This window comes from Anas acuta, chromosome 1 (genome assembly GCF_963932015.1).
Source record: "Anas acuta chromosome 1, bAnaAcu1.1, whole genome shotgun sequence".
Taxonomy (NCBI): domain Eukaryota; kingdom Metazoa; phylum Chordata; class Aves; order Anseriformes; family Anatidae; genus Anas; species Anas acuta.
The window spans coordinates 118,964,803-118,987,842 of NC_088979.1; the positions used below are offsets into that span (position 1 = coordinate 118,964,803).

Here is a 23,040-nt window from a genome sequence, read left to right on the forward strand (position 1 = left end):
TTAGTAATGTATTTGTCTTTAAACCAAAAGCCTCTGTGCCTTGACAGCCAAAAATAAAAAATATAACACCGAAAAAAAATACCACACTCCCAAAACTCCTTCAGCAGCCTGGTGTCACCTGCTGACAGCAAGCCTGCGACAGCAAACCCAGGTGATGTGGTGCCATCCCAGTGCGCTCCCAGCCCCGGCTTTTGGGAACAGCATCAGCTGACGGCTGCGGGGGCACCCCAAAGGGGAGGAGGAGCCCTTGCTGCAGCAGGAAACACGGAGCTGTGACCGAGACACCGAGTGACAAGGATCTCCTGAAAGGTAGCCAGAAGGTAACCAAATACTCAGAGGGATACAGGACATTATAGCACCAAGGCACAAATGCCCCAGGTATGGCTTTGGGGCCCGGAGAAGTGGCAACTGAGCGTGATTTACCACCATCCAAGCCCACGGCAGATCTATAGCAGGGCTGCCATCACCCAGCCTTCAGCCTCTCATCTCTCTCTCTCATTTCCCTGCTTATCCTGCTGTCAGCAAGCAGCCCTTGGCTGCCTGCTCAGTTGCCTGCCCGCCTCTGCCCCAGACAGCTGAGCTCAGCAGGGAGGATGCAGGCAGCAGCAGTGCCCGCTGACAGCAGCCAGCAGCCGGGGCTGTTCCTCCTGCTCTGGGAGAGGGACAAGCACACTTGCTGGTGCTTTGAAGCCCAGCGGTGTTGAGCAGCCATACAACATCGACACGGGATGCTTCATCGTCTTGCCTGGGCTATCTCAAGTCCTGTTTGTCCCCAAAACAAGAGGCTACCTAATAAAACCCCCACTTTACCCCCTTGGCTGCTGTGGCACCTCCCAGCCACCAGCCAGAGCACCCTCCCACCCCCAGATCTCACAGCCTGATCTCTCCCTCTCCTTGCTCAGGTCTCCCTGGAGCTTCTCCTGCAGGCACCTCCGTGCACAACTCTGCCCCAAGGAGGGCGACAGCAAGCAGCATCCCCCTGCAGCAAGCCCTTCCGATGGGAAATGGAAGAGGGGAGGGGATTGCACTGCCCACTTCTTCGCTGCACCACTTCAAGCTCCTTCTTTATAAGCCCGGGATCTCAGACCTGGCATTGGTTTTTATTCTTACATTCACAGGTCCTGGACATTTTCTGACCCAATTTGTTTCAATTGCGTGATTTGCAAAGTGAGCTTCATCACAGCGGTGGTGTAAGACACACACACGCACACGCACACCCTTACAGAGCACACACCTCTTGTGACGGGGAGGATGATGAGGACAACAACAAAAGGGGGCATCGGCGTGATTTTTGCATGAACACCGAGATGGTTAGGCATGACCACACCATGGCTTTCACCCGAGGCATCGCTCCTACACACGCTGTGCCTACAGGACAGGCTGCTCTGTAATGGCCAAGGTCTCATCCCTCACCTGCACCGGCCCAGCCTCTCCTCCCCAGGAGCAGGCACCTCTCTGCACGCCGTACTGCTTTTTTTCTATGTATTTGGACAAACACACACTTGTGCATTCACTCACATGAGTGTGTGCAAGCACTGAGGTGTAGCAGGAGCTGCTGTGCTGCTACTTGGAGGCTGAGAGCCAGGCAGGTCCAGGTGAGAGGGGAAAAAAAAGGTTAAAAAAGGATGCAGGCTGATTCTTGCAAGCAAGGTGGCCAGGAGGACGCTGGAGAAGGGCCACCAGGGGAACCTGTGCTGCAGCTGCCCCTCTCTCCTCACCCCTCTTCTCTGCCCGAGTGATCTCTCAGCATCTGGTCTCACACTTACAAGGCAGGACGTTATCTACAGCGGGATGAGCGTATGTACACATGGACTGTTCCTCGTGCATGCTTAGAGAGAGCAGGAGAAAAAGAGGAGACAGAGCGCGAGAGCCACGCACACACACATGCACGCATGCACGCACGCAGGCACACCCCGGAGAAAGAGAAAGACGCTTAGTCAAATCGAGGGGGAGAGGAAGAGAATTAAAGAGAAAAAAAAAAAATAAAGGAAAGAAAAGTATGGTTTCGGTTGAATTGACACAACTTTAGTTCAGGCCAGAGCGTGATGTTGCAGGAAGGAGGGTACAGGAAGGAAGGTTGTTAGCAAGGGCCCGGTGCACAGGAGCACGGGATGAGGTGAAGAGAGGAAGGGGTTCTTCACGGGACACCAGTGTGCAGAGAGCTTCAGATAACTTGCTCTGTTGTGTTTTTTTTTTCTTTTTTTTTTTTTTCCTAAAAGTATGAACCGCCTGAGCGTTGGCTCAAAAAAATGACCAAGGGCATCCAAAAAGTTAAGTGGCTACAGACGCTGAAGCAAAGACCTCTTTCTGCAAAAGAAAGAAAGAGGAGGAAGGAAGGGAGCAAGGAAGGAAGGCAGGTGAGGGAGTATGGAAAAGAGGAAGGAGGAGAGAAAAGAAAAGGGATCTTCTGTTCGATTGGCTTTGCGGGTTGCGTTGGTGTGTTTACTTCGCAGCATCCTCCGGCGACGTGCTCCTTGCTGGTGCCCCATTCTCCCCCTCGCTTTGTGGTGCCTCCTAGACGGTCGGTGACTTGACGGCCGGCTTGTCAGAAGTCGTATTAAATGTTGCTGAGTCGTCTTTGCTGTGATTTTTCCTCTCCCCCCTCTTCGCTCCTGAACACACAAAAGTTGTGAAAGAAACGGTCCTCTCCCTCTCTCCCCCTCTCTTTTTTTCTCTCTCCCCTCTCTTCGCTCTGTCTCCTGTATAACGCGTTTTGCTTTGTGTGTTGTCGTCGTCGTTGTTGTCGTGTTGGTTGTAGTTGTTGTTGTTGTTGTTTTTTTAATTATTATTATTATTATTATTTTTTAATTCTGATTTGTATTAACATTTGCTGAGTAGGCAGAGCAGGGACGCTGCCAGCAGCCACAGTGGGACGGCCAAACTCATGGAGCCGTTGTCTACTCTCCCCGTGCCGGGTCCTGCAGGGTGCGAGAAGGGAAGAGAAAAGAGGACAAGATCACACGTGGCACTGGGACAAGGGGCTGGAGGAGGAGCATGCCACCAATGCTCTCTCCTCACACAACACCCAGCCTGCAGGAGCCAAGCTGGGAGCAAGGAGGAAAGCTCAACCCTGGCCGTGAGCCCCGCGGTGCCGCTCACACCGCTGCAGTGCGTCCCCCCTGCCCGCGGTGACCTCGGGTGCTGGGGCTGGCTGCGATCCTGTCCTAGTGCCCACAGGTGCCACAGTCCCAAAATGTGGCACCTACAGGGCAAAATTAGGGTTTTTTTTTGGTAAGGGAAGGAAATGAACCTGCATGTGTGTGCGTGCGCACACGGGTCTGTCGGAGGGGGCAGGGAGGAGCACTGTGCCGCAGCAACAAATAACGCAGGCTCGCTCCAGGAATATTAAGTGCTAACGCTCCTGACATCTCATCCATCCTCTCATCGATGGGTTTCCTCTTTCTGGATGGCTCTAAAGGCAGTGGTGCTGCTTTCAATTCACCCCGCAATACCAAGCATTGGCAGCCTCTCCCCTGTAATGGGCAGGGAGGTGTACATGGCTGTGGTTTCACCAATACACGCTTGTCTTTATTTACACGTGGGGGTTTATCTGTGCACGTAGATGCAGTGTTTTACAGGAGAAGATGCTGAAGTGTGGAGATAGATACGGGCCTATTTGTTGAAACTAATCCTACTGTGAAGGAAGACACACTTACCACCAGAAAGAGCCATTTCTAATGGGTGTGTGTGAAAAAAAGGAGAAAAACAAACAAACCACCCCTGTTTGAGGTCCTGAAGGGAGCAAAATGCAATTGCTCCATCTCACAGCCTGCAGTTTGCCAGGCGAAGAGCCCCTCTCTGCTGGTGGAGCACAGGTGCCCAGCAGCACGGTTGCTATTAAAGTCTAGGTGGTGACCAAAAGGCATCCCTCAAATTCTGTAGCACTTGTATTTATCTGATTTTTTTTTTCCTAATGTAGCCTTTCACTTATTAGATCATCTGTTTCGTGTCGAAAATTTGTATTCCATCTGTGGCTTCTTTTTTTTCAGTTATTCCCTGCTCATTTTCTGACTTGTCACACAAATCCTACAACATTATTTTCCCTCCCTGAACTCAGGAACGAGTCCACGTTCAGCTGCTGCACTTACCTGAACCTGCGTGTCAGAGACAGCATCTTTCATGGTCAAACAGCTGGGGGGAACGAGTGTTTGGGACCACGTGCGTCACATTTTGGCAGGGAAGCTGTCGCAAAACATGACTCCTCCGGCCCAGCAAATAACCAAGAAGCCACCAGGCAAGGTGTGTTGTCCACAAAACATTTCCAGCCGTTACATGCTACAGAGCTTTCTCTGTGCCATGCACCACCCTGGCAGCTGTGCGTGATCCCTGTGCCTTGCAGCAGGGCCAGCTCGGGGCCACCCCAGGTGCACCGCATTTACCTCCAGACGTGCTGTGAAAGCGTGGGATGGTTTCAGCCAGCTCACAGACCAAAGCCCTGAAAGCTCAAGGAATTGAGGCATCGAGGGCACCGGTTATGGCCAATGCTCACGCCGCGGTCTCCGCCGCCCCCTGGCGAGCATCCCCGGCAGCAAAGTGTCCCCTTCCCCGGGGGCTCTGCCAAACGAGCGGTGCCTTCTCCGCTGTCCTCCTGCTTTGGTACCCTCGAGCCGGTGTCCTGAGAGTTTGCTCTGCCAGCTCATCTCCAGGGTTAATCACTCCCTGCAACCTGCCAAGTTCAGGGCCGCGCACTGGTGAAGGGGGCTTTCTTCCACCATAGCCAGGGAAAAGAATCGGGTTGCTGCTGCTGCTGCTGGGCTCATACGCGTATCTGGCACCATTTCACAAGCAAACCCTTGAGGGACCCCAGCCTCCAAGCGGCTGGCCGTGTCGGGCCACATTAATCACACCAGGAAGGAGCAGGCTGAAATTTGGCACGGGCAAAGCGATCGCGCCTCCTCCTGTCCTGCAGCTAGCGAGGGGTAACCACATCCAGCCTTGGTCATCCGCACCAGTGCCACAGCACGAGGCAGACAATTTACACACCCTTCCGGGCTGAAGGGACCATGTGCTCTGTCCTGTATCTCTCCCAAGGCAGAATAGCCCGAGATATGTCCATAAATTCAGCTGGGGGAAGGATGGAGCCGTGCCACCATACCCTCACTGCTCCTGCCCACCTGCAGGTGCTGCTGGCCCCACACCAGCCTCACACAAAGAAACCCCAGGGGTCCTTCCCTCACACTGCTGGGAAAACACCTTCGCATTTTTGTGTCACGGTGTGGAAGAGCAGGCAAGGCCTCTGATTTTTTTTTTCCCCTTTCCCGCAGCAGAAAGCTGAGAGTGGCTGCGCACTCTGGCACGGAGCGTGCTGCTTAGGCGGCGCTGCCAGAGCTTTATCAGCCTCGCACGCCAAGCCGGTGGCACCTGCTGTTATTAAGGGTGCCTGACCTTTCCCACCGTAAGGCCCCGCTCGCTTATCGCTGCTCAGGCATTAGCGGGGCGGGAGGAATGTTCCCACGCCGGGTGTTTGCCTCGGGCTGGCTTTATTTTGTTCTCTAGTGGAAGGGCAGCAGCCAAAACACTTCTACTGCTTCTGCGGGCAAGGCTTGAGAAAGAAAAATATTTTTTAATTACAAGGAAATAAAAAAAAAAAAGAAAGCAAGCTTGTGGCAGTCCCTCTGAACCTTTTTCTGCCCTGCCGCTTTGGCTCAGAGCCTTGCACCGCTGCAGGGTTTAGTCTTTCAGCACCAGGTAAACAGCTACACCAAACGATCTGCCCCATACACACGGGTGTGTGTATGCTGCATCGCACCATACAGCTGAAATGCTCCTACTGCCAAAAAGGGTGCAGGAAAAGAGGGGGCAGGAAGGGTGGTGGGACTTGGATGAGAAGGTGGAGGGAGGAGGGAAAGCAGGGTGCTTCTCACGCTCACTGCAAACCCCAGGGAAAAAGCCAAGAGCTCACCAGTTCCTCAAAAACACCCTGCCAAAAGGAGCCACTGCAAGGAGAGACCAGCTCTACGGGGTCAGGCCAAAGGTTTCATCCAACCCTCATCAGCTGGGGGCTGGCTGGGTGTGCAAGCACATCAACCCACAGCATCCGCTGGCTCCATCCTCCTGAGCCACAGGTAGTGGCACTCAACGCTCCTTAAGAGCTTGATTTTCACAGAATCACACAATCAATGGTTTGGGTGGGAAGGGACCTTAAAGACCATCCAGTCCCAACCCCCTGCCATGGGCAGGGACACCTCCCCCCAGATCAGGCTGCCCAAAGCCCCATCCAGCCTGGCCTTGAGCACCTCCAGGGATGGGGCAGCCACAACATGGAAGCACATTTTACTCTTCCTTGAATGTGTGGCCTCCCCGAAGGCTTCTATATCCACAGTCTCCCTCAACTTTTTTTTTTCATTTTTTATTTTTTTTTCGGCTGTTCACCTGTGCCCCGCAGGAGCAGGGGGAGCTGCAGCAGGGGCAGGCGTTTGTGGCTTGCGCCCTGAGCGCTGCTGGCGGCGGCAGCCACACGCCTCCTCCCCACCAGGTGGCAGCCGAAGGCAGAGGAAAAAAAATAAAAATAAAGAGGAAATAAATAAATAAAACGGGAAAAAAAAAATGAAACCACCCACCATCTCAGGGCTCACTTGAATCCCGCAGAAGCCTCCCCTGCAAGGCACCCGGCTGGGCAGGGATGCTCCCAGGCTGCCAGGGGCTCCCGTGGATGCTGCCACTGCCTGTTTTGGATGGGACAAGGCCAGCATCAGGAGCAAAACTGGGGATATATAACTTTCAGCAGGCTTCCCAACCTTTAAAAGTTTTTTTGTTTTTTTGTTTTTTTTTTTTGAGATGCAAGCAGGGAGTAGATATATTCCTGGTCCATATGGAGAGGGGAAAAAAATCACCCACCCCTCTACACGTTTCACACCTGCACTCACCACTGTGGAGTTTCCCACCGGCTCCCAGGTTGTATCACCTGAGTAAAACAAAGTGGAGATAGGAAAAGACAGCAGATGCCCAGTTTTCCTCTTATTTATACTATCTAGACTCCAGGGCTTGATAAGTCTGCTAGTGCTCATGGAGGAGAGCCCAGAGAGAAGTTTCAAAAGGTATCAAAAAGCTACAGGCTCTTCACTTGCTTTGGTGACTCTGCCCTTGGGATCCTCTCAAAGAACATGAGGTAAAACCCAGTATAAGAGGAAAATCGGACCCCATGAGCTTCTGGATGAAGGTTAGGCGAGGAGGAGGCAGGGGACAGGCTAGAAAGACTTCTCTGTGATGGGAAGGAAGGGAGTGATGGCAAAGCAAGTGGAGCTAGCCTGCTATTTTTCAAACTGCTCTCCATCCTCATGGCTCTGGGCTCCATGCTGTTGGCAGGTTAACTTTGCCTACAGCAAGGTCTTGCTTCTTGAGCAAAGAGGACCAAAAACGAGGAAGGAATGAAAATATCCTCTAAGGGATGTTTGACCTCTGAGGTCAAAGGGAAAGTGGATATGCACCACACAGGTCTCTCCATGGCACCTCACTCCATGGCTCCTGGAGGGGTCTTAGGTTTTACACTTGCCAGCTCCCTTGGAAGAAGTCATTTTTCCAGTCTGTTGACTCTCTTGCTAGAGCTTCAGCAGATGAAATCTTTATTATCATGACGGCTTAAAAGGGACGAATACTGTTAATTCCATTTTCAAGGTCATACTTTGAAAGTTATTAATTTCTTTCTTCCAAGGCTTTGCACTCTACTCTGAGGCTTTAGGGATTAGCAGTTTCTACTTACTAGGGTTCATTTGGGGCTTTTTCCTTACTCCTTTCCTATCCTTCCCCCCTGCTTTGAGAAGAAGACATGCTTTTGCACTCCCTCTTCCCAATGCTGAAACTCTTTTGTTTGTTACTTGCTTGTGGCCCATTCTCACTACCAGTTAGCATCTGTGGGGTTCTGCTCCTGTAATTAAAATCTGACTGTAACGGCACTGGCAATAGATTGGCTTTTCTAGAGGCAGAAGTACCGCTGTGTAAACTACGGAGGATGCCCTGCAGCAACTCTCCAACAAGATTAAGGCAACGTCTCTGGTGTCTATCAATCTTAGCACACTGTTTAATGCATTTCAGAATTTGCTCATAGGGTTTTTTTAGCACTGAACAGTTCTTCCCCATGTTTTGGAGCTCATTCATGGTGCGCTAAGTACTCATCTATCATACCTCGCGTCACAGTGAAGATTCATTCTGCAATGCAGCTCACCCATCCTTCTCTGAGGTCTGAAGACTATCCCTGAAATCGCATTTCTCAGTGTCACGCTGAGAAGGTTGTGCTGTTCAAGAGATGGCTGCTTACACCATTTATCCTGGAGCTGGTATGTAGTACTGCCGGTCTGGAATTGAGCTGTTACCATGATCAGTGAGGGCGGTGGTGGCCAGAAGACCACCTATGTTTCAAGGTTACGAAGGTTTTTCATCACTAGATCTATCCTAGAGGTATCAGAGAGTTCCACGGTTCCCTCATGGCTAAGAAATGTCTCCCACCCTTTCCACTCGTCTAGTAGTTGGAATATATATATATATATATATTAACACCTTGCAAACTACTGATACAAAATCAGTTACTTACAACTCCCTTGTCTTCAAACCATTCATTGAAGACTTTCATCCTACAAGCAAAGCATCCAAAAAAATACCTAACACAGAGTTTTTTTGGGGGGGTCATCACAGGGAAGATCTAAGCTTTTTCTGCTTTTAATTTTTCTAAGATAGGAAAAAAAAAACAAACACTCCTCTGCTCACATCTCAAGCACATGTGTAAGACACAGCAGACCGGCTGTGGCAACAGTTTGGCTTCTCATTAAGGAACAAAGAGCACAGCTCCCCTCACCCAGAGCATACACAGCCCTAGGAAGCAGGCTTGCTAATGGGAAACTCCGGAACCTCTTGAAAAATTAATATTTTCATCAGCTTTGTGCGGGTCTGTTTGCTTACTTTATCCTCGCTACAGTTTTCCATGAGCTTTGCTGGGTATTTGGCAGGGGAAAGATTTGAGGGGGTGCGTCGTGCATAAGGTGATCTGGCTCAGGAGCGTACTGGTCCACCAGCAAGCACGCGTGTCTGTAACACCTACCGTAGAGGCAGCCTGGCTGGACCTCACTGAAGCCGTGCTGGCCACAGCACATCCTCCTCCATGGCCCTCGTGCCCTTGCTCCTGCCCATGCACCCGTTTCCCAAATCGCAAAGGGACATGCAGGTGATGTTGGGGAAGGGCCAGCGCATTTCTCCTTCGCTTGCCTTGCCGCTAGGCTTCTCCCTTTTGCAGGGATGCTCTGCCCACAGACCTGCTCGCCCACTGCCAGGAGAGCTCTGCTTTTTCTGCAAGCCTGATTTCTTTGGATTTTTTTTTATTTATTTCCCGCCCCCCCTTGTGCACCCCCTCCCTCCCAAATCCCCCCCCCCCTCCTCCCTTCTCCCGGTTGTTTTTGTTTTTAGAGAGAGCGCTCAGACAGCGGTATTAATCATGCAAGCCCAGCCATGTGTAATGTGCTTTATCAACAGCAGAGCAGACACTGAATGGCAACTGGTTCACCAGCGGGCCCGGCGCAGCGCCTGAGCCGGGAAGATAAACCCGCTGCTTCCCAAACTGACTTACCGTCATGGGTTAGTGAATGGAGAGACTGTTCACTTGGGACAATAACCAGAGGGGAGGTCAATTTGTTAGGCAAATTCTTAAGTGGTGCGCAGTGGAAACGGGAGCAGGGGGAGAGGAGGAGGAGGAAGGTGGGAATTGCTCTTTGGCCGTTTTCTCTTAGGGGGTGCGAGGGAATTTTGAGCGTGCTTGAGGATTAAATCAGGACAACAATGGCTGTTCTTCATCCTCCTTGCTGCCCTCCACACTTGGGTCCCCGTCAGCCCAGCCGGCAGCTCACCACGGGAGGGCAGGGGAGGGAGAGAGCGAGTATTTAGGTACAATTCCTGTGCAGCAGGTTTGGGTTGGTCTCCTAATCTCTAAGGAGGAAGGTTCAGCAGACAGCTCCAAAACCCACTTAACATGGTATAAGGTGTGAGTGTCCTCCAGGCAGGGGACATCTGGCCCAGGAGGGTCATGGTCTGCCCAGCCCTGCTCTGTAGGGCAATCTCCGTGCTCCAGCTCTGATGCTATCGACCTGTGTCCCTGCTGCACAACTGATTTTCCAAGGCAGGTGCTTTTCCATGGGCTCTGTGTTTTCTATTGCAGTGGTTTCACCCACCCTCCAGCCTCCCAGCTGACTGCTGAGCCCTGACCTCCGTTTGGCAGGGCTGTTTGGCGTGCAAAGCTGCACTTGTGACTAACCAAACCTTGAAACGCCTTCGCTACCCCAGTGCCAGGGCCCAGCCCTGAGGAATATCTTCCTGGGACTTGCAGTCTCAGTTCCTACCCTCTGCTTCTGCTCTTCCTCCCTCGCTGGATTCTCCACAGCATTACTACCGGAAAGGGTTATGCAAATATATGCAATCCAGGGCTCATTCTGGAATAAATCAATCTAAATTAAAATTAATGAACAAAAAGTACAGAAACAGATCAAGCAATAAAGCCATTTCTCTCTCTCTCCCTTGTGTCTTTTTTTTTTTCTTAAAAAAAAAAAAAAAGCTGGTTTCTTTTCTTTACACTTTTTGGGAAAGAATTAGAATGTTTTCGAATTTCTTAATCAATCTCAGCAAACAGAACCTGTCTGTTGCTATCCAGAAAGCTCACCAAGTAATGCTAGTAGCTGTAGTAGCAGGAATAATTCTTGGCATTTCTCTTTCCCCTCAGATATTGTTTCCCACTCCATACTTATGAGCCATTTTGGAGCACACTATCATCACCTCTGACTTTTATTCCCTTTTAACCACATGGTCAAAATAAGACGTAATGACACTGCTTGCCTGGTACCTCTGAAATATCAAGAAAAAAAAATCAATATGATGCTGGCCTTCTGCCTTTGCCCTGTCTTGTTCTTTCTGTTCCCTTGGCCTGAAGCCCCAGCAGGCTTGGCACCCACTGCACTTGCAGCCTACTGACCTGGCAGGGAAGAACGCTGACCTTGAGCGCTGAAAGAAACTTGGCCTGCCTGATCCTCCCTGCAGAGCCATCCCCTTCCGCAATGGAGAATGAGCTTTTGGGAAAATCTGGCTGGATACCACCGGCAGGGAGCAAGGTGAACCTTGAGTTGTGCTCGATCTCCAGGGTCATGGGCGTTATCAGGTGATGATGCCCTCCTAAGCTGGGTCCCTACAACCAGTATTTCTGTCTGCAGGTTTGTTAGATCATGATAGGACAAGATTGGCTATTTTGGCCTGTTTATGCTATGTTTTCCCCAGCCCTACCAACAAATATGGTTCAAAGGCTCTGAGGACAGATTTTCACTGACCATTTCTTGGAAACCATCTGAGAAAGCAAGTTCTGGCCTCAGTGAAGAAGACCTGAGAGACGGACGAGTTCTTTAACCAGTCACATCGTACTGGGAGGACTGGTTTCTGTGGACTGTTCCCATATCTCTGCCTAAGCAGCAACCCCCTACAAATCATGTGTTAACCCTTTACTCTCTGCACTTTCTGATGTATCCCCCCCCCATGCTTCTCACCTTAGCTTCAAAATATTTGGATTTTGCCAAAACAAGGAGACCCAGCTCACAGGAGAGCTGCCTGCTTAGCTTGGGGCAATGGAATAGGTGATGGGGGTGCAGCCATGGGTGGGGGTGATAGATGGAGAACTATGAATTCCTCCGTAGCTAGGACCTCCACGGGGAGGGAGGAGAACTGAGACGTTATTCCGAAGAAAGGTGCTCTCTGTTTCCCGCTCTGGTCATCAGACACAAATGAACATCTCTTTTCTCCCTTCCCCCAGCTCCCACCCACCCGATGAAGGCATTAGTGACAGCACAAGCTACACGGGCTACAGCTAAATGGAGACTAGCTACGAGCTACAGTCGGACAGGGTCATTCTCCCATCAGTGCGCGTTTTGGCAGAAACACAGGACTGCTCATTCTCCCTTTCCCTTCCCCTCCGCCAGTTATTTACACACTATCACTGTAAATCTGTTCTGTTGATGCCCGTGACTGGACTGTGCCACCCTCTGGGCAACAAGGCATCGCCTGTGGTTCCTGGGGTTCGAGCTATCCATGCTGAGAAAGTGCCTGGTTAATCTGTGGTAGGACCTCACCACAAAACTCACGAGAGGAAGACTTAGAGGTTTTGAAGCCTGTGTAAGCCATACTGATGTGGACACTAAGGGCTAATCAGAGAGGAGTGAGTCTATGTGCAAAGGACTGAGGGCAAAGGACAAAGGAGGAGGACAGAGATGGAACCAGTGGCATACTAGCGACAGTGATGCTTTCGAGGTACAACAGAGATCCCACTTGCCATGATGTTGGCAGGTGTGGTGGGAACTGAGCAAATTCTCTTTCCAGAAGAAAACCCCTTAGAAAATCACTTGATGATGGATTAAGGCCAGCTAGGTGTTCCGACATCCCATTACAGTGTGATGTTATCATGTGGACAGGAAAATGTGATGAGGTGTTACCGTCCTGGAAGACTTTTCAGGGCAAGTGCCCTGCTGGAAAATCAGGAGAGCTGGAACATTTACCGGGGACAAATCAGCAGAGAGCTGAATCAGCTGGGCTCCACCAGCCTCCTAGGATACAGCCTCATCAAATTCAAGTCCCATGTGTTCAGCTGAATGGGCTTCTTCCGAGTCCCTAGCCTGCCTGAAAACAAGATGTTTTCACAGCAGCTAGCTGATGATAGCAATGCTTAGCATGAGCACGGTGTTCTTCATCTCAAAACACCTTCCTTTTAAAATTAATGCTCAAAGCCCTACAGGGCAGGAAGTGTTACCAAGGCTTAAGAGAAATGGAAATTGAGGGAGAAGAGGCTGCGATTGTGGTCACTGAGGAAGAGCTTGTTTGAGAGCTGAGGACTGCATCTCAGAATATAAACCCCCAGGGAGAAAAAGGTCAAACAAGAAGCTTTTATGCCTAAGGTTCCTTTGAAAGTGAACAGCAAAGTAAAAGCAAATGTTGAGATAAACCCGTATCTGTGCTGAAGGCCCACATTAAAGAAGCTGGTAGGGGCTTTCAGAAACCAAATGAGGTCCGGAGTATTTAAATTCTACTTTCCCCCTCTGCGAAATCCTCTTAGCGTGTCCTGGGTCACAGGAGATATCCCAGCGTTTGGCATCGCAAACTCCTGAAGCCTCCTCACAGAAGTGATGTCACACCAGGATGTCCTTCAAGATGATCTCAGGAGAACAGGGAGCAGCAAAAGGAAAAAAATAAGAACTTCAAAGGCAAGGAGGAAAAGTGTTTTAAAGGATCGACAAAAGCTTTGCAGGATGGCCTTGGCAGCCTGATTAGGAGGGGCATTTGGTATGGAAATCTGGGCCTTGCTCACTTGCAGTTTTTGCTTTATCATTTACCTTAATGGACTACTAATTCAAAGCCAGCTGTAAACAGGGCTGGCTCTGGAAAGAATTAACAGTGCCTGCTTGTGGAATTTAAGGATATATAATAAAAATAATCATAAAAAGAAAGAGCCCTGGGTTTTCCATCAGACAAAAATATTTGTCATTGAAAGTTCTGCTTAAAAAAAGAACAAGCAAAATTGGAAAACTCCTCAAAACCTTACATCCCAAACAGCCTCAGCAACTTTAATTTCATATCCAAGCACACGTTTCATTTGCAATACATACGATAATGGTGTTTAATTGGATTTATTTTGCCACACTAGGTTCCCAACGGCCTACTTTACTCCTTTCTTCAGCTCCTTGAATGTTATTTACAAATCACTCTCTGGGATTTAATTTTAATGGTAGCTTGATTTCTTTTTTTTTTTTTCCCCTCCTTTTTTAGGTACTTTTCTTTAATTGTGTTTGCGGATTTGCCTTTTAAATAGGCAATTGTGACTACATCCTGAGCCTGAATAAGTTGCCAAGAGCAGAGCTTGATTTGAAAACGCAGAGTAGTTAAACGGAGCTGATGTAACACCCAGCATTTATTGTTCTTTTCATGGGAGTACCTGCAGGTGCTTTACTTGGGCAGGTGCCCTTGTGCAAAACAACATGGGTTCATAATAACACTCTACCTCCAAGCTCTACACAGACGTTAACTATTGAGGCCTCAGAGCATCCCATGCGTTGAGTCTATCTCCATCATATGGCAGCGAAGCAAAGATCCTGAGGAGCCCTAGGCCAAAGTGTTTTAAGTGAGTGAGGGGACTGGCTGCCTTATTGCTGATTTAGCTTCAAACCCCTGGAAACAGCCCGATTTCAGGAAGTGCTGAGTCTCTGTGCTTCTCCACAATATCAAGATTGCATCCAAACACCAAACCTCATGTGCACATCTGGGCCACGCTGCCTGGACCTAAGGCATGCTTTAGCAGCATGTGGCAAGAACAGGAAAAATACTCAGGCTCTGTTTTCCCTTCATACCCCCTGCCTTTGCAATAAACCAGTCTGTAACACCTCACTGTGGTTTATGTGTTTACCTTGAGCTTTTTTTTTTTCATGCAGTCTGCCTCAGGTTGGAAACGAGGAGACATTTCTTCTCAGAAAGAGCAGGCAGGCACTGGAACGGGTTGCTCAGGGAGGTGGTGGTGTCACCATCCCTGGGGGTGTTCAAGGAAAGGTTGGACGTGGTGCTTGGGGACATGGTTTAGTGGGTGACATTGGTTGTAGGGGGATGGTTGGACCAGATGATCTTGGAGGGCTTTTCCAACCCTAATGATTTTATGATTCTATGGAATGCAGCACTACAGGACAGACAGATTTGGGGGTATGTGCCAGAGGAATGAGAAAACAATGTGTTTCACTGTGAATAGCTTGCACAGCTAAAGTAAAAAAATCTCCAGGCAGCACTTTAATTTTTAGCTTCTCACTTGTCCTCTCCACCATCCCTGCAACATTTTAGATCCGTTTATGCTTTTTATCCAAACCAGGATATGTGGGGGAAGAAAGCACAGGACTGGAATATACGTAAGGAGTAGGTCCGTACACAAACTGAGCCCCACTCAAGACTGTCCAGACCTGGATGAGGACACAATGTCATCAATCAAACCTGGGTTAAAGGTTGTTGCTTTTTAGCTGATTGGTTTCCTGAAATGGGAGGGGGGAAGGGAAGGATGAGGAAGGTGAGCAGAAGAGAACAAATGGCACGTAGAAGAGATGGGAAGGCCCTTGTTGTCCTGCACTGTTTTGCCCATCCCTTGCTCTTGGCATTTATCAGGATGATGGAGAATGACCCGGCTAGAGCTACTTTGACATAAAGCATATACTGACCTGGAAAAGGGTTGGGGAGTGTGGGTAAAACTCGTTCTAAGGGGGGAAAAAAAACAATAAGCAACATGCAGGAGAAAAGCCACTTTTCACAGCAAGCAAAAGCAGCAGATACAAACCTGATGGAGTTGTCCATCCCCAAATGAGATGAGCTAGAGTAAGTTTCATACAGAGCATTTTGCTAGCAACACACCTATTATACATCAACATTCCCTGGGACTTGGAGTCAGACAGAAGTCATTTGAAAAACTAAACAAATAATATCCACACAACAAGAGGGATTAAGCACCTGCAGAGAAGCTAATTGGAGTTGATGGGCCACATCTCCCCCCTGGCTTTCAAGACCGCTCATCTCATCACACTACAGCTCCTCTTAGCTGCACCTCTGGCTGGAAGGTAGCCTTTGCCAGAAAGGTGAGTTGTGGAGGTCCTCCACAGGTAGTTACTGCCCCCAAAGAACCTTCTCCACAATGGATTTCTTGCCCGAGAGAGGTCCCCTGAGGATCAGAGCATGGGAGTTGTCACCCTGGTGAATCCTCAAGGGCACTCTGTTTCTTTTGCACCTTTGCCTTCCTACAGGAACAGAGCTTTTGCAGATTGATCAGCCTCCGGTAGCACACAGAGCCTGCTGTTTTGGTTATAGGGTTTTCACAACGCATCCTTTTTCTATGCCACAGCAGGCCTCTGGTATACATCGCTGCTGGCTTCACATATTGCTTCTTCCATGCCAGGATCTCAAAAGAACTGCACAGAAACCGAAGGAAACTGGGGCTCGGAGACCTCAGTCTGAGGCTAACAGCAGTGGCAATCCCACTTTGCAGATAGCGCAGGTGAGGCACAGCACCAGGAAGCAATTTGCCCAAGGTCACACACTGAACTGTTGGCAGAGCCAGGCAGAACCATGAACACAAACCCACCAGACCTGAGTAATGACCGGGTCTCTCTCCATTAACCGCAGAGCTCGCTGAACGCCTCGTGCTGCCTGAGATGTGTTCCTACTCAGGGGCTGTCTGCTGGGCAGACGCTCAGCTGTAGAGATATGTCACTATGCAAAAGCTGATAGGCCTGGGGCAATGAGTCGTCTCCGGGCTTACCTGTGAGGATGGTGCTAAGATCACTGCTGACGGGCATACGGCTTGGCAGGATACACCGACAGCCCGCTATTATTCTCTGATCACACTCTGGTCCCAGCTATTCGGAGGCCAACGCTCTTTAAAAAGCACTCCTGGTGCAAGGAGCTAGCTTCTGACTATCTGGAGCCCGCGGGGACACAGCAGGTCGATCCAATCTCTGTGACACTGGCAGATCTCCTGCCCTCCCAGTGGTAGCGGGGCTGTTTGAATCCACAGCAGGCACAGGGGAGATTGCCTCTTGTGTAGAAAATACACGGTTAGTCTGGATCTCTGTGTTTATGCAGCACCAGGGGACTATTGTTCTGTGAAAGCAGGCTGTTGTGCTGACATGACTTCCTTGTTATTTAGTTTGGTTAAATAACTCAACTCCCCTTTACCTTCTTCCCGCACAGCAGGCTGCAGACTGCACAGCATAAGCAGTTAAAGCAAAGCACTACGGCCTCATTATCACGCTGCTTTCTATTCAAGGACTCTACCTCTGTTCCCCTCGCCTGCTGCGTGCTGCCTTTATTGCTCCACCCTGCCTCATTAGCAGCGTCTCAGGCTTGCCCCATCTGGCTGTCACCCTAACCACTATCTTCCCTCTCCCGAGTCTCCCTGTTATTGACAGCCCCTGGGAAATCACAGGGTTTGCTCTGAGAGCCTCAGATTTCACTCGCAGTTGCACTCCAAACCCTAGCAGCCACCACCATCAGCAGATGCTCAGGCACAAGGAAGCACCACGGGCAGAGCATCACGAGAAGGGGTGGAACAGGGCGCACACAGCCAGCGCTTGTGCCGGGGCACCAGCAAGAAATGACAATTTAGAGGCAAGTGGCTGGGATTAAAACTGCTGGACTAAAATGGTAGCTATACCTGAAGCATCTCAAGGAGACCGTGGTGGGATCCTGCCTGCTGCTTGCGTCTAATTGGCACTGGCCTTACCAGGTGCTGCCTCACCTCTGCTTTTCCTAACTCACTGGAGGGCGCCGAGGATGCAAGCTGGAGAGGATGCGGCAGGGCTCCTGCTGAGGTGGCAGTCTCCCATAATTGAGACAATTTAGCCAGCAGGACTGCATAAGGAGGTGCAGCACTGCCCTGTCGTCTCCTGTTTTATCCTCAGGGATGGGCTGGCTCTGCAGGAGGCAGAAGGCAACTGATTTGGAAAGGCTTTCATTGCTTTTCTCTGCCTTGCTAGATTGCACCAGGTGCTGTGTCTGCTTCTGTGTGCCTGTGGATATGTTTGCTTGCTTATTATACCCACACATGTAAGCCTATGTATGCATGTATTTGTGCAACAGATGTGATTCTGGCATATATATATATATATACACTTAATAGATATATATATACACATATATTTTTATACTGCACGGGTTAGGATATAAATCGTGGCTTTTTTTTTTTTTCATAGCACTCTGTTGGCTTAGTGGAATGACAAAGAAACAAGTTCCCTCCCTCCTAATTCACTTGGAAAAAAAACCCTCTCCCTTTAGCTGTAGCACTGCTTTTCACCTCTGTCATGCTGTGATGGCAGCCCTGACTTGACCTCCCTGTCAGATAATTTTCATGGAGATCCGCATGCCCCTTTCTGCCCCTTTCACAGCTCGCACGGTGTTTTGTGCTTGGGGGTTACAGACCTTGTTCCTAGGCTCTGCAGAGCTGAACTAACCTACTGGCTCAGCAGTGCTGCAAAGCTCTGTTGTGCCTCCCAGCTCCTCCTGTCCATGGACGTGTGATATGTTCCCCCCCGCCTTGCATGGGCTTTGGTGCTTGTTGAACTAATTCAGCTCTGCGTAACAAGAGAAAACATTTGGCAGCATTTTGAGGGGTGGGTGGTAAACCTCAGATATGTTTTTGTGGGTGTAACGCGTTGTGCTGGCTCAGTGTGTGGTCCACAGAGTCCCAGAATATAGGAAACACCAAAATCATGCAGCAGAGAGCAGGGTGAGCAATAAGAGCGGGGCTGAAGGGACGGCAGCAAGCTATGAGAGGAGCTCTATCATCAAACAGTACCTCTCTGGGTACGCTCTCTGCAAACATATTCCAGATTGCTGTTGGAGACAAGTTCCTGGGTAAGACAGACATTTGGTCGGACCCAGCATGGCCATTTGGATGTTGCTATAAACTCAGTCTCCAGGAGCGAGGAGAATAAATCTCCCCACCTACAGCAGGCAATCCTGCTGCCGCATCCTTTAGAGAAGATCTCTAGCTATCTAGTCATATAGCTCAAGGGAGGTGCTTTTGTATTTTAATACATCTTCTAGCTATGGAATCGACATCTAAGGCACTTGGTCTCTCCAAGACTTTCTCAACGCAGGCTGAGATTTCCTGGAATGGAAGTCACCCATTTTTCTCTGTTGCTAAACTGTTCTTTCACATCATTTTGCTAGCTCCCCTTCTGCCTTCCACCTCAGGCAAAGCTTCCAGTACCTCATTACTAACTCTCTAGTTGTTTCTTCACTACTGGCTGCCATGTTTTTTTTCTCTCTGCAATGGGCCACTGAGGAATCATCATTGTGTCTGCCTCCCTAGTGGGATGTTGCCCTACAGTGAGTTTGTTCTCTATTAAAAAAAAAAAAAAAAAGAAATAAAACCTCTGGTTCTGGGGAAGAAAAGCACTCAAAACGTTTCTGTGTCTGCTGTACCTTGCCAAACTTGGCACTGCTTTTTTTCTTTTTGTTTCTGCATGAGTGTGTTGTCTGGGAATGTGCATTTCAGCTATTGTGTGATCAGTTCAGTATTTTTTTCAGCCAGGCTTGTAGGTTTTTTGGGCCACTTCTTTATCTTTATGAGGCTTGATTCCCTTCACTCATCGCCTCCCTGGTTTTTTAACCTTAGGAATACCAACTGTAGCCTGCCTGAATTTATTATTTTTATCTCTCTCTCTCTTTTCCACACTAACTACAAGAACAGAGAAACAATATTAAGCAATTTTCACAATGGCTTTCAGTCTCCATAACACTGAGCACTGAAGAAATGGGATTAACTAAGCAACAAAAATAAAAGTTAGAAACAGTCTGATGGAAATCATCAAATCTTTCTCAGCTCCTGCACCTCCATTCTTCTGGCTCTTGTGAAGTTGCTACTTCACAAGCTCTCAAGTGCTTCGCAGCATAAATAGGACTTGAATTTCTAAGGTAAAAATGATAAACAACATTCAACAACTCGACAGAAGGAAAGTTACCTCCATACACATCAAAAGGAGGCTAAAATAGAATCCTCTCTTTATTCCCTTGTTGCAAGTCATCTTTAATATTTGCCATGTTTCCTCTTGGTATAGATATCTGCAACTTTGCAAGATCTCCCTGGATCTCTTACAGGTTCTGCCACTGATTTTATGACCATGGGTAAACCGCTCCTTCACTCTTATTTCTTAGGTTCTTCTTGCAAAATGGTGCTAATAACACTCACCCATTTCTGAATAACTTGCGATGTTAAAATATTCATTGCTAGCAAATCCTTTGAGATCCTTTGAGGTGAAGCTCAATGCAAAATGCTTTTCTAGCAAAACCAACCCCCCATCTAAAATCACGTGTGCATACATACATTATTGAATTTCATCTTATATTTTGTTTCAGTGGTGCTTTTCAGCTCATCTGTATAACAGGAACCAACAGAGAGGGCCAAATTTAGAATTCAGCCACAAATAATTGATTCTAAACTTAGCATTATATTAATATCAGCAAGAACAAATCTGGAGTATTTGAAAACTGTGTTCCAAATTGCTGCCTGAGGATTTTATTTGAATCTCATGACAGTCACAAGACCAGGGTGAAAAGAATTTCAAAGTAGGAATTTGCTTTGTTTCTGTGACCAAATGCTGCAGGAAATCAAAGATACGTTATTTTATGATAATACTGATTCTTTAGTTAAAAAAAATAATCTGTAGAACACTCCTAAATCTTGCAATAATTCAAACTGCTCTTGTAATAAATCCAGAGGTGGTAAACACAGAACACCAATGGTTTTATCCTTTTCCACTACATCTGTTAAAAAACAAACCAAAACCCTTTTATTTTCCCTGGTGCTTCCAGTAATCTGACCACACACAGCAGAAACTAGACTAAACTGCTTCTCATATTTAGACAGCTTTGCATAGTTTATCTTTTTTTTTCTTTTTTTCTTTTTTTTTTTTCTGTTTAAAAGGTCATGCAGGTCATGGCCTGAGTGTTTTAATTCAGTGTGGAAACATCAGAGGAATATAACCCTATGTCACTTCTTGGTCTTTGGGTGCATTCATGTGAGTGGGTCACTCTGCTGCAGTCTATTTCTGGTGGCAATAATAACGTGCATTGTAAGCTGAGTCCAAGTGCTGTGCCTAGGATCCAGAACTGGATTTTGAATAAACCTCAATTTGTACGTGTACATGGGTGGGAGAAAAGGAGCAGGGTCTTTATTTAGGGCAAGTTTTGAACCAGCTGCAAAATTCAGACTCAGCAGGTAATTCTGTTCTGGAGTTTGGTGTAGTCCCAGCTTCCACCCTTTTATGTTTACTGCTGTAAACTCAGTAATTGAAAGGTAGCAGAATGAGATCCCAGGAATTTTGTTCCATATTTCATCTGCTGATTACCTTTTTCCCCATGTTCCCTACAGTATGCCCCCTTAAATCACTCTGTCTTATCCCACTTCTTTCCTTTCCATTTTCCTCCTATTTTCAAACTCATTTCTCTCTCCTTTTTTTTTTTTTTTTTTTGACTCTCTTGTTCTCCTCAGGCTCAGTGGCTAGTCTCTCCATCTCTCTGAATTACTTGTCATTTCTCAGCTGTCACAGACCCTCCGAGCCCCGGCCTTTCCTCTCCTTATTAAAAGGCCTGTCATTCTAACGGGGTCTTTGGTTCCAGCCTTAAAACAAACATGTTTTTATTACTTTAACAAAACCTGACTTCAGCAAAGAAAGTCGATCAAAGGGCTTGACCGTAAACATTTTAATTTGGCTGTGTTCTTGTTTCACTGTCAGTATGAACACGTATGTGTCTGAAGTAGTCAGTTCCCAGCTGGAGGTCCCGGGGCGTTGGCAAGCAGATCATTCCTGAGTTTTGTGTCCCTGTGTGCTTACTACCAAGCCTGGTCTTTGTGAGAGCAACCTGGACCCCCTTTCACCCTCTCCCATACTTACTGTAAAGGTATAGGCTGGCGTTTGTGACTCCCAGCTTGTTGGCAGCCACGCAGGTGTAGTTCCCGTAGTGCTCCTCAGTGACGTTGGCCACCATCAGCAGAGACTGGCTCCCCGTGCTCTTTATCTCCAGACCGTTGGCGCTGTTTATCCTGGGAAGACAGGAGAAGAGGCGTGCAGTGCAATGGCAGTAGTGTATGGGGAGGAAATGACAGCCCAGGGGGTGGGTGGTAAACCAAAGTCATTTGGACCAGCTGGAGGGTGAGGATGGAGGGAGGCAGAGATGAGATGTAAGAAGGAAGAGGACAAAGGAGGCACTGACGGAAAGCAGGAGGAGGGAATGAAAGGAAGGAGGAACACAGTGGAGAGAAATGCCACTGGTAAAGTAGTGGAGGAGAAAGAAAAGCTGAGGGTAAGGGAGGAAGCATTTATCTAGCACTGGCTTGCACTGGGAAATGAACGCACCATGGCCAGCTGAGGGCTAGTCTATAGATGGAGAAAAGGTTTTTAGTGAAACACACCGATTAAGGCATTCTAATGCATGCTTTAACAAAAGCGAGCCACTGCTGAGCCTGGACATGTGGGTCAGGTTAAAAACTGCAATAATAAAACCACTTCTAAATGCAAAGTAAATGCTCAGGTATAAGGAACAGATAGATCCCTTTTTTCATTTTCCCCTCACACGCAAACCCCGGTGGCTCAGGTTGCAGAGAGGGGGGAGCCTTACACCTCAAGCAGCACCATCCCCACATGAAGGCAGCCAGAGTGGTGTTATTTACTTGGGGACCAACACAACACTGCCTATTTCATTTTCTGTATCATGGATGAACATTTAATGCACGAACATTTGAAGAAAACACTTTGGATGTCTTAATTGCAAATTGGCCCATTACTGACTTGAAGGGAAGAGCCCCATATTTAGCACCTCCTTCAGCATCCCTGGCACAGAGAAGGATTGCCTCCTCCAGCCCCAAACATGCTGCCTCTGAATAAGCTGATGGAACAATCTTAATGTATAGGGCTTATGGAGAGTAACTTGCTTGAGGAGAAGAACTGGGGATGATAACAGCTCTGAGGATCTCCTGTTGGACTGAAAAGAAGAAAAAGGAAAAGGAGGGCTAATGGTCTTACCTGGTGTCATCCCTGTACCACTCAAAATCAGGCGTGGGCACTGCTGATGCCTCGCACCGGAGTAAGGCTTGTCGTCCCGTGGCCGCTTCATTGCTCTTGGACTCTGTGATGGTGGGAGGGTCTGCGGGGAGGAAACGCTGGGTCACTTGTCATGTTTTCAGATGGAAGGAAACAGTGAAACTGCTTCAGGGCTGTCTTCCTTAGGCAAACTATCTGAGCTGGCGGAGGCCTGTAGCTGCTGCATGCTGTGGCACATCCACCTCTTGCTTCCCTGGAGAACACCTGCTCTTTGAACTCCCCCTAATACATTATGCCAGCACCACTCCATATGCATGCTTCTCTTTACTGGTCCTCTGTCATAAATGCATAGGCACACACAGGCAGAGTTAAGGTTAATGATGGAGTTATGTAATTTATGAATATTTACCTGTGGCTCTCTAGTGCACATGGGCTCATCAGAGGGAAGGAGATGAGAGAAAGATGTTCG

The 23,040-nt window shown here is 48.5% G+C and overlaps 1 protein-coding gene across 3 annotated transcripts in view; it reads right to left on the bottom strand.

The window, feature by feature from the left end:
- Positions 1-2,181: 2,181 nt before the first annotated feature.
- Positions 2,182-23,040, bottom strand: part of LSAMP (limbic system associated membrane protein) — an 878,636-nt gene continuing 857,777 nt past the window's right edge. For all 3 annotated transcript variants that reach the window (XM_068697653.1, XM_068697642.1, XM_068697633.1), the window contains 4 exons: positions 22,554-22,674; positions 21,426-21,574; positions 15,198-15,233; positions 2,182-2,918 (listed from right to left, as the gene is read on the bottom strand). In XM_068697653.1, coding sequence (XP_068553754.1) covers positions 2,821-2,918; positions 15,198-15,233; positions 21,426-21,574; positions 22,554-22,674 — 404 coding nt within the window. In that variant the 3' untranslated portion in view covers positions 2,182-2,820. The remainder of the gene's footprint in view (positions 2,919-15,197; positions 15,234-21,425; positions 21,575-22,553; positions 22,675-23,040) is intronic.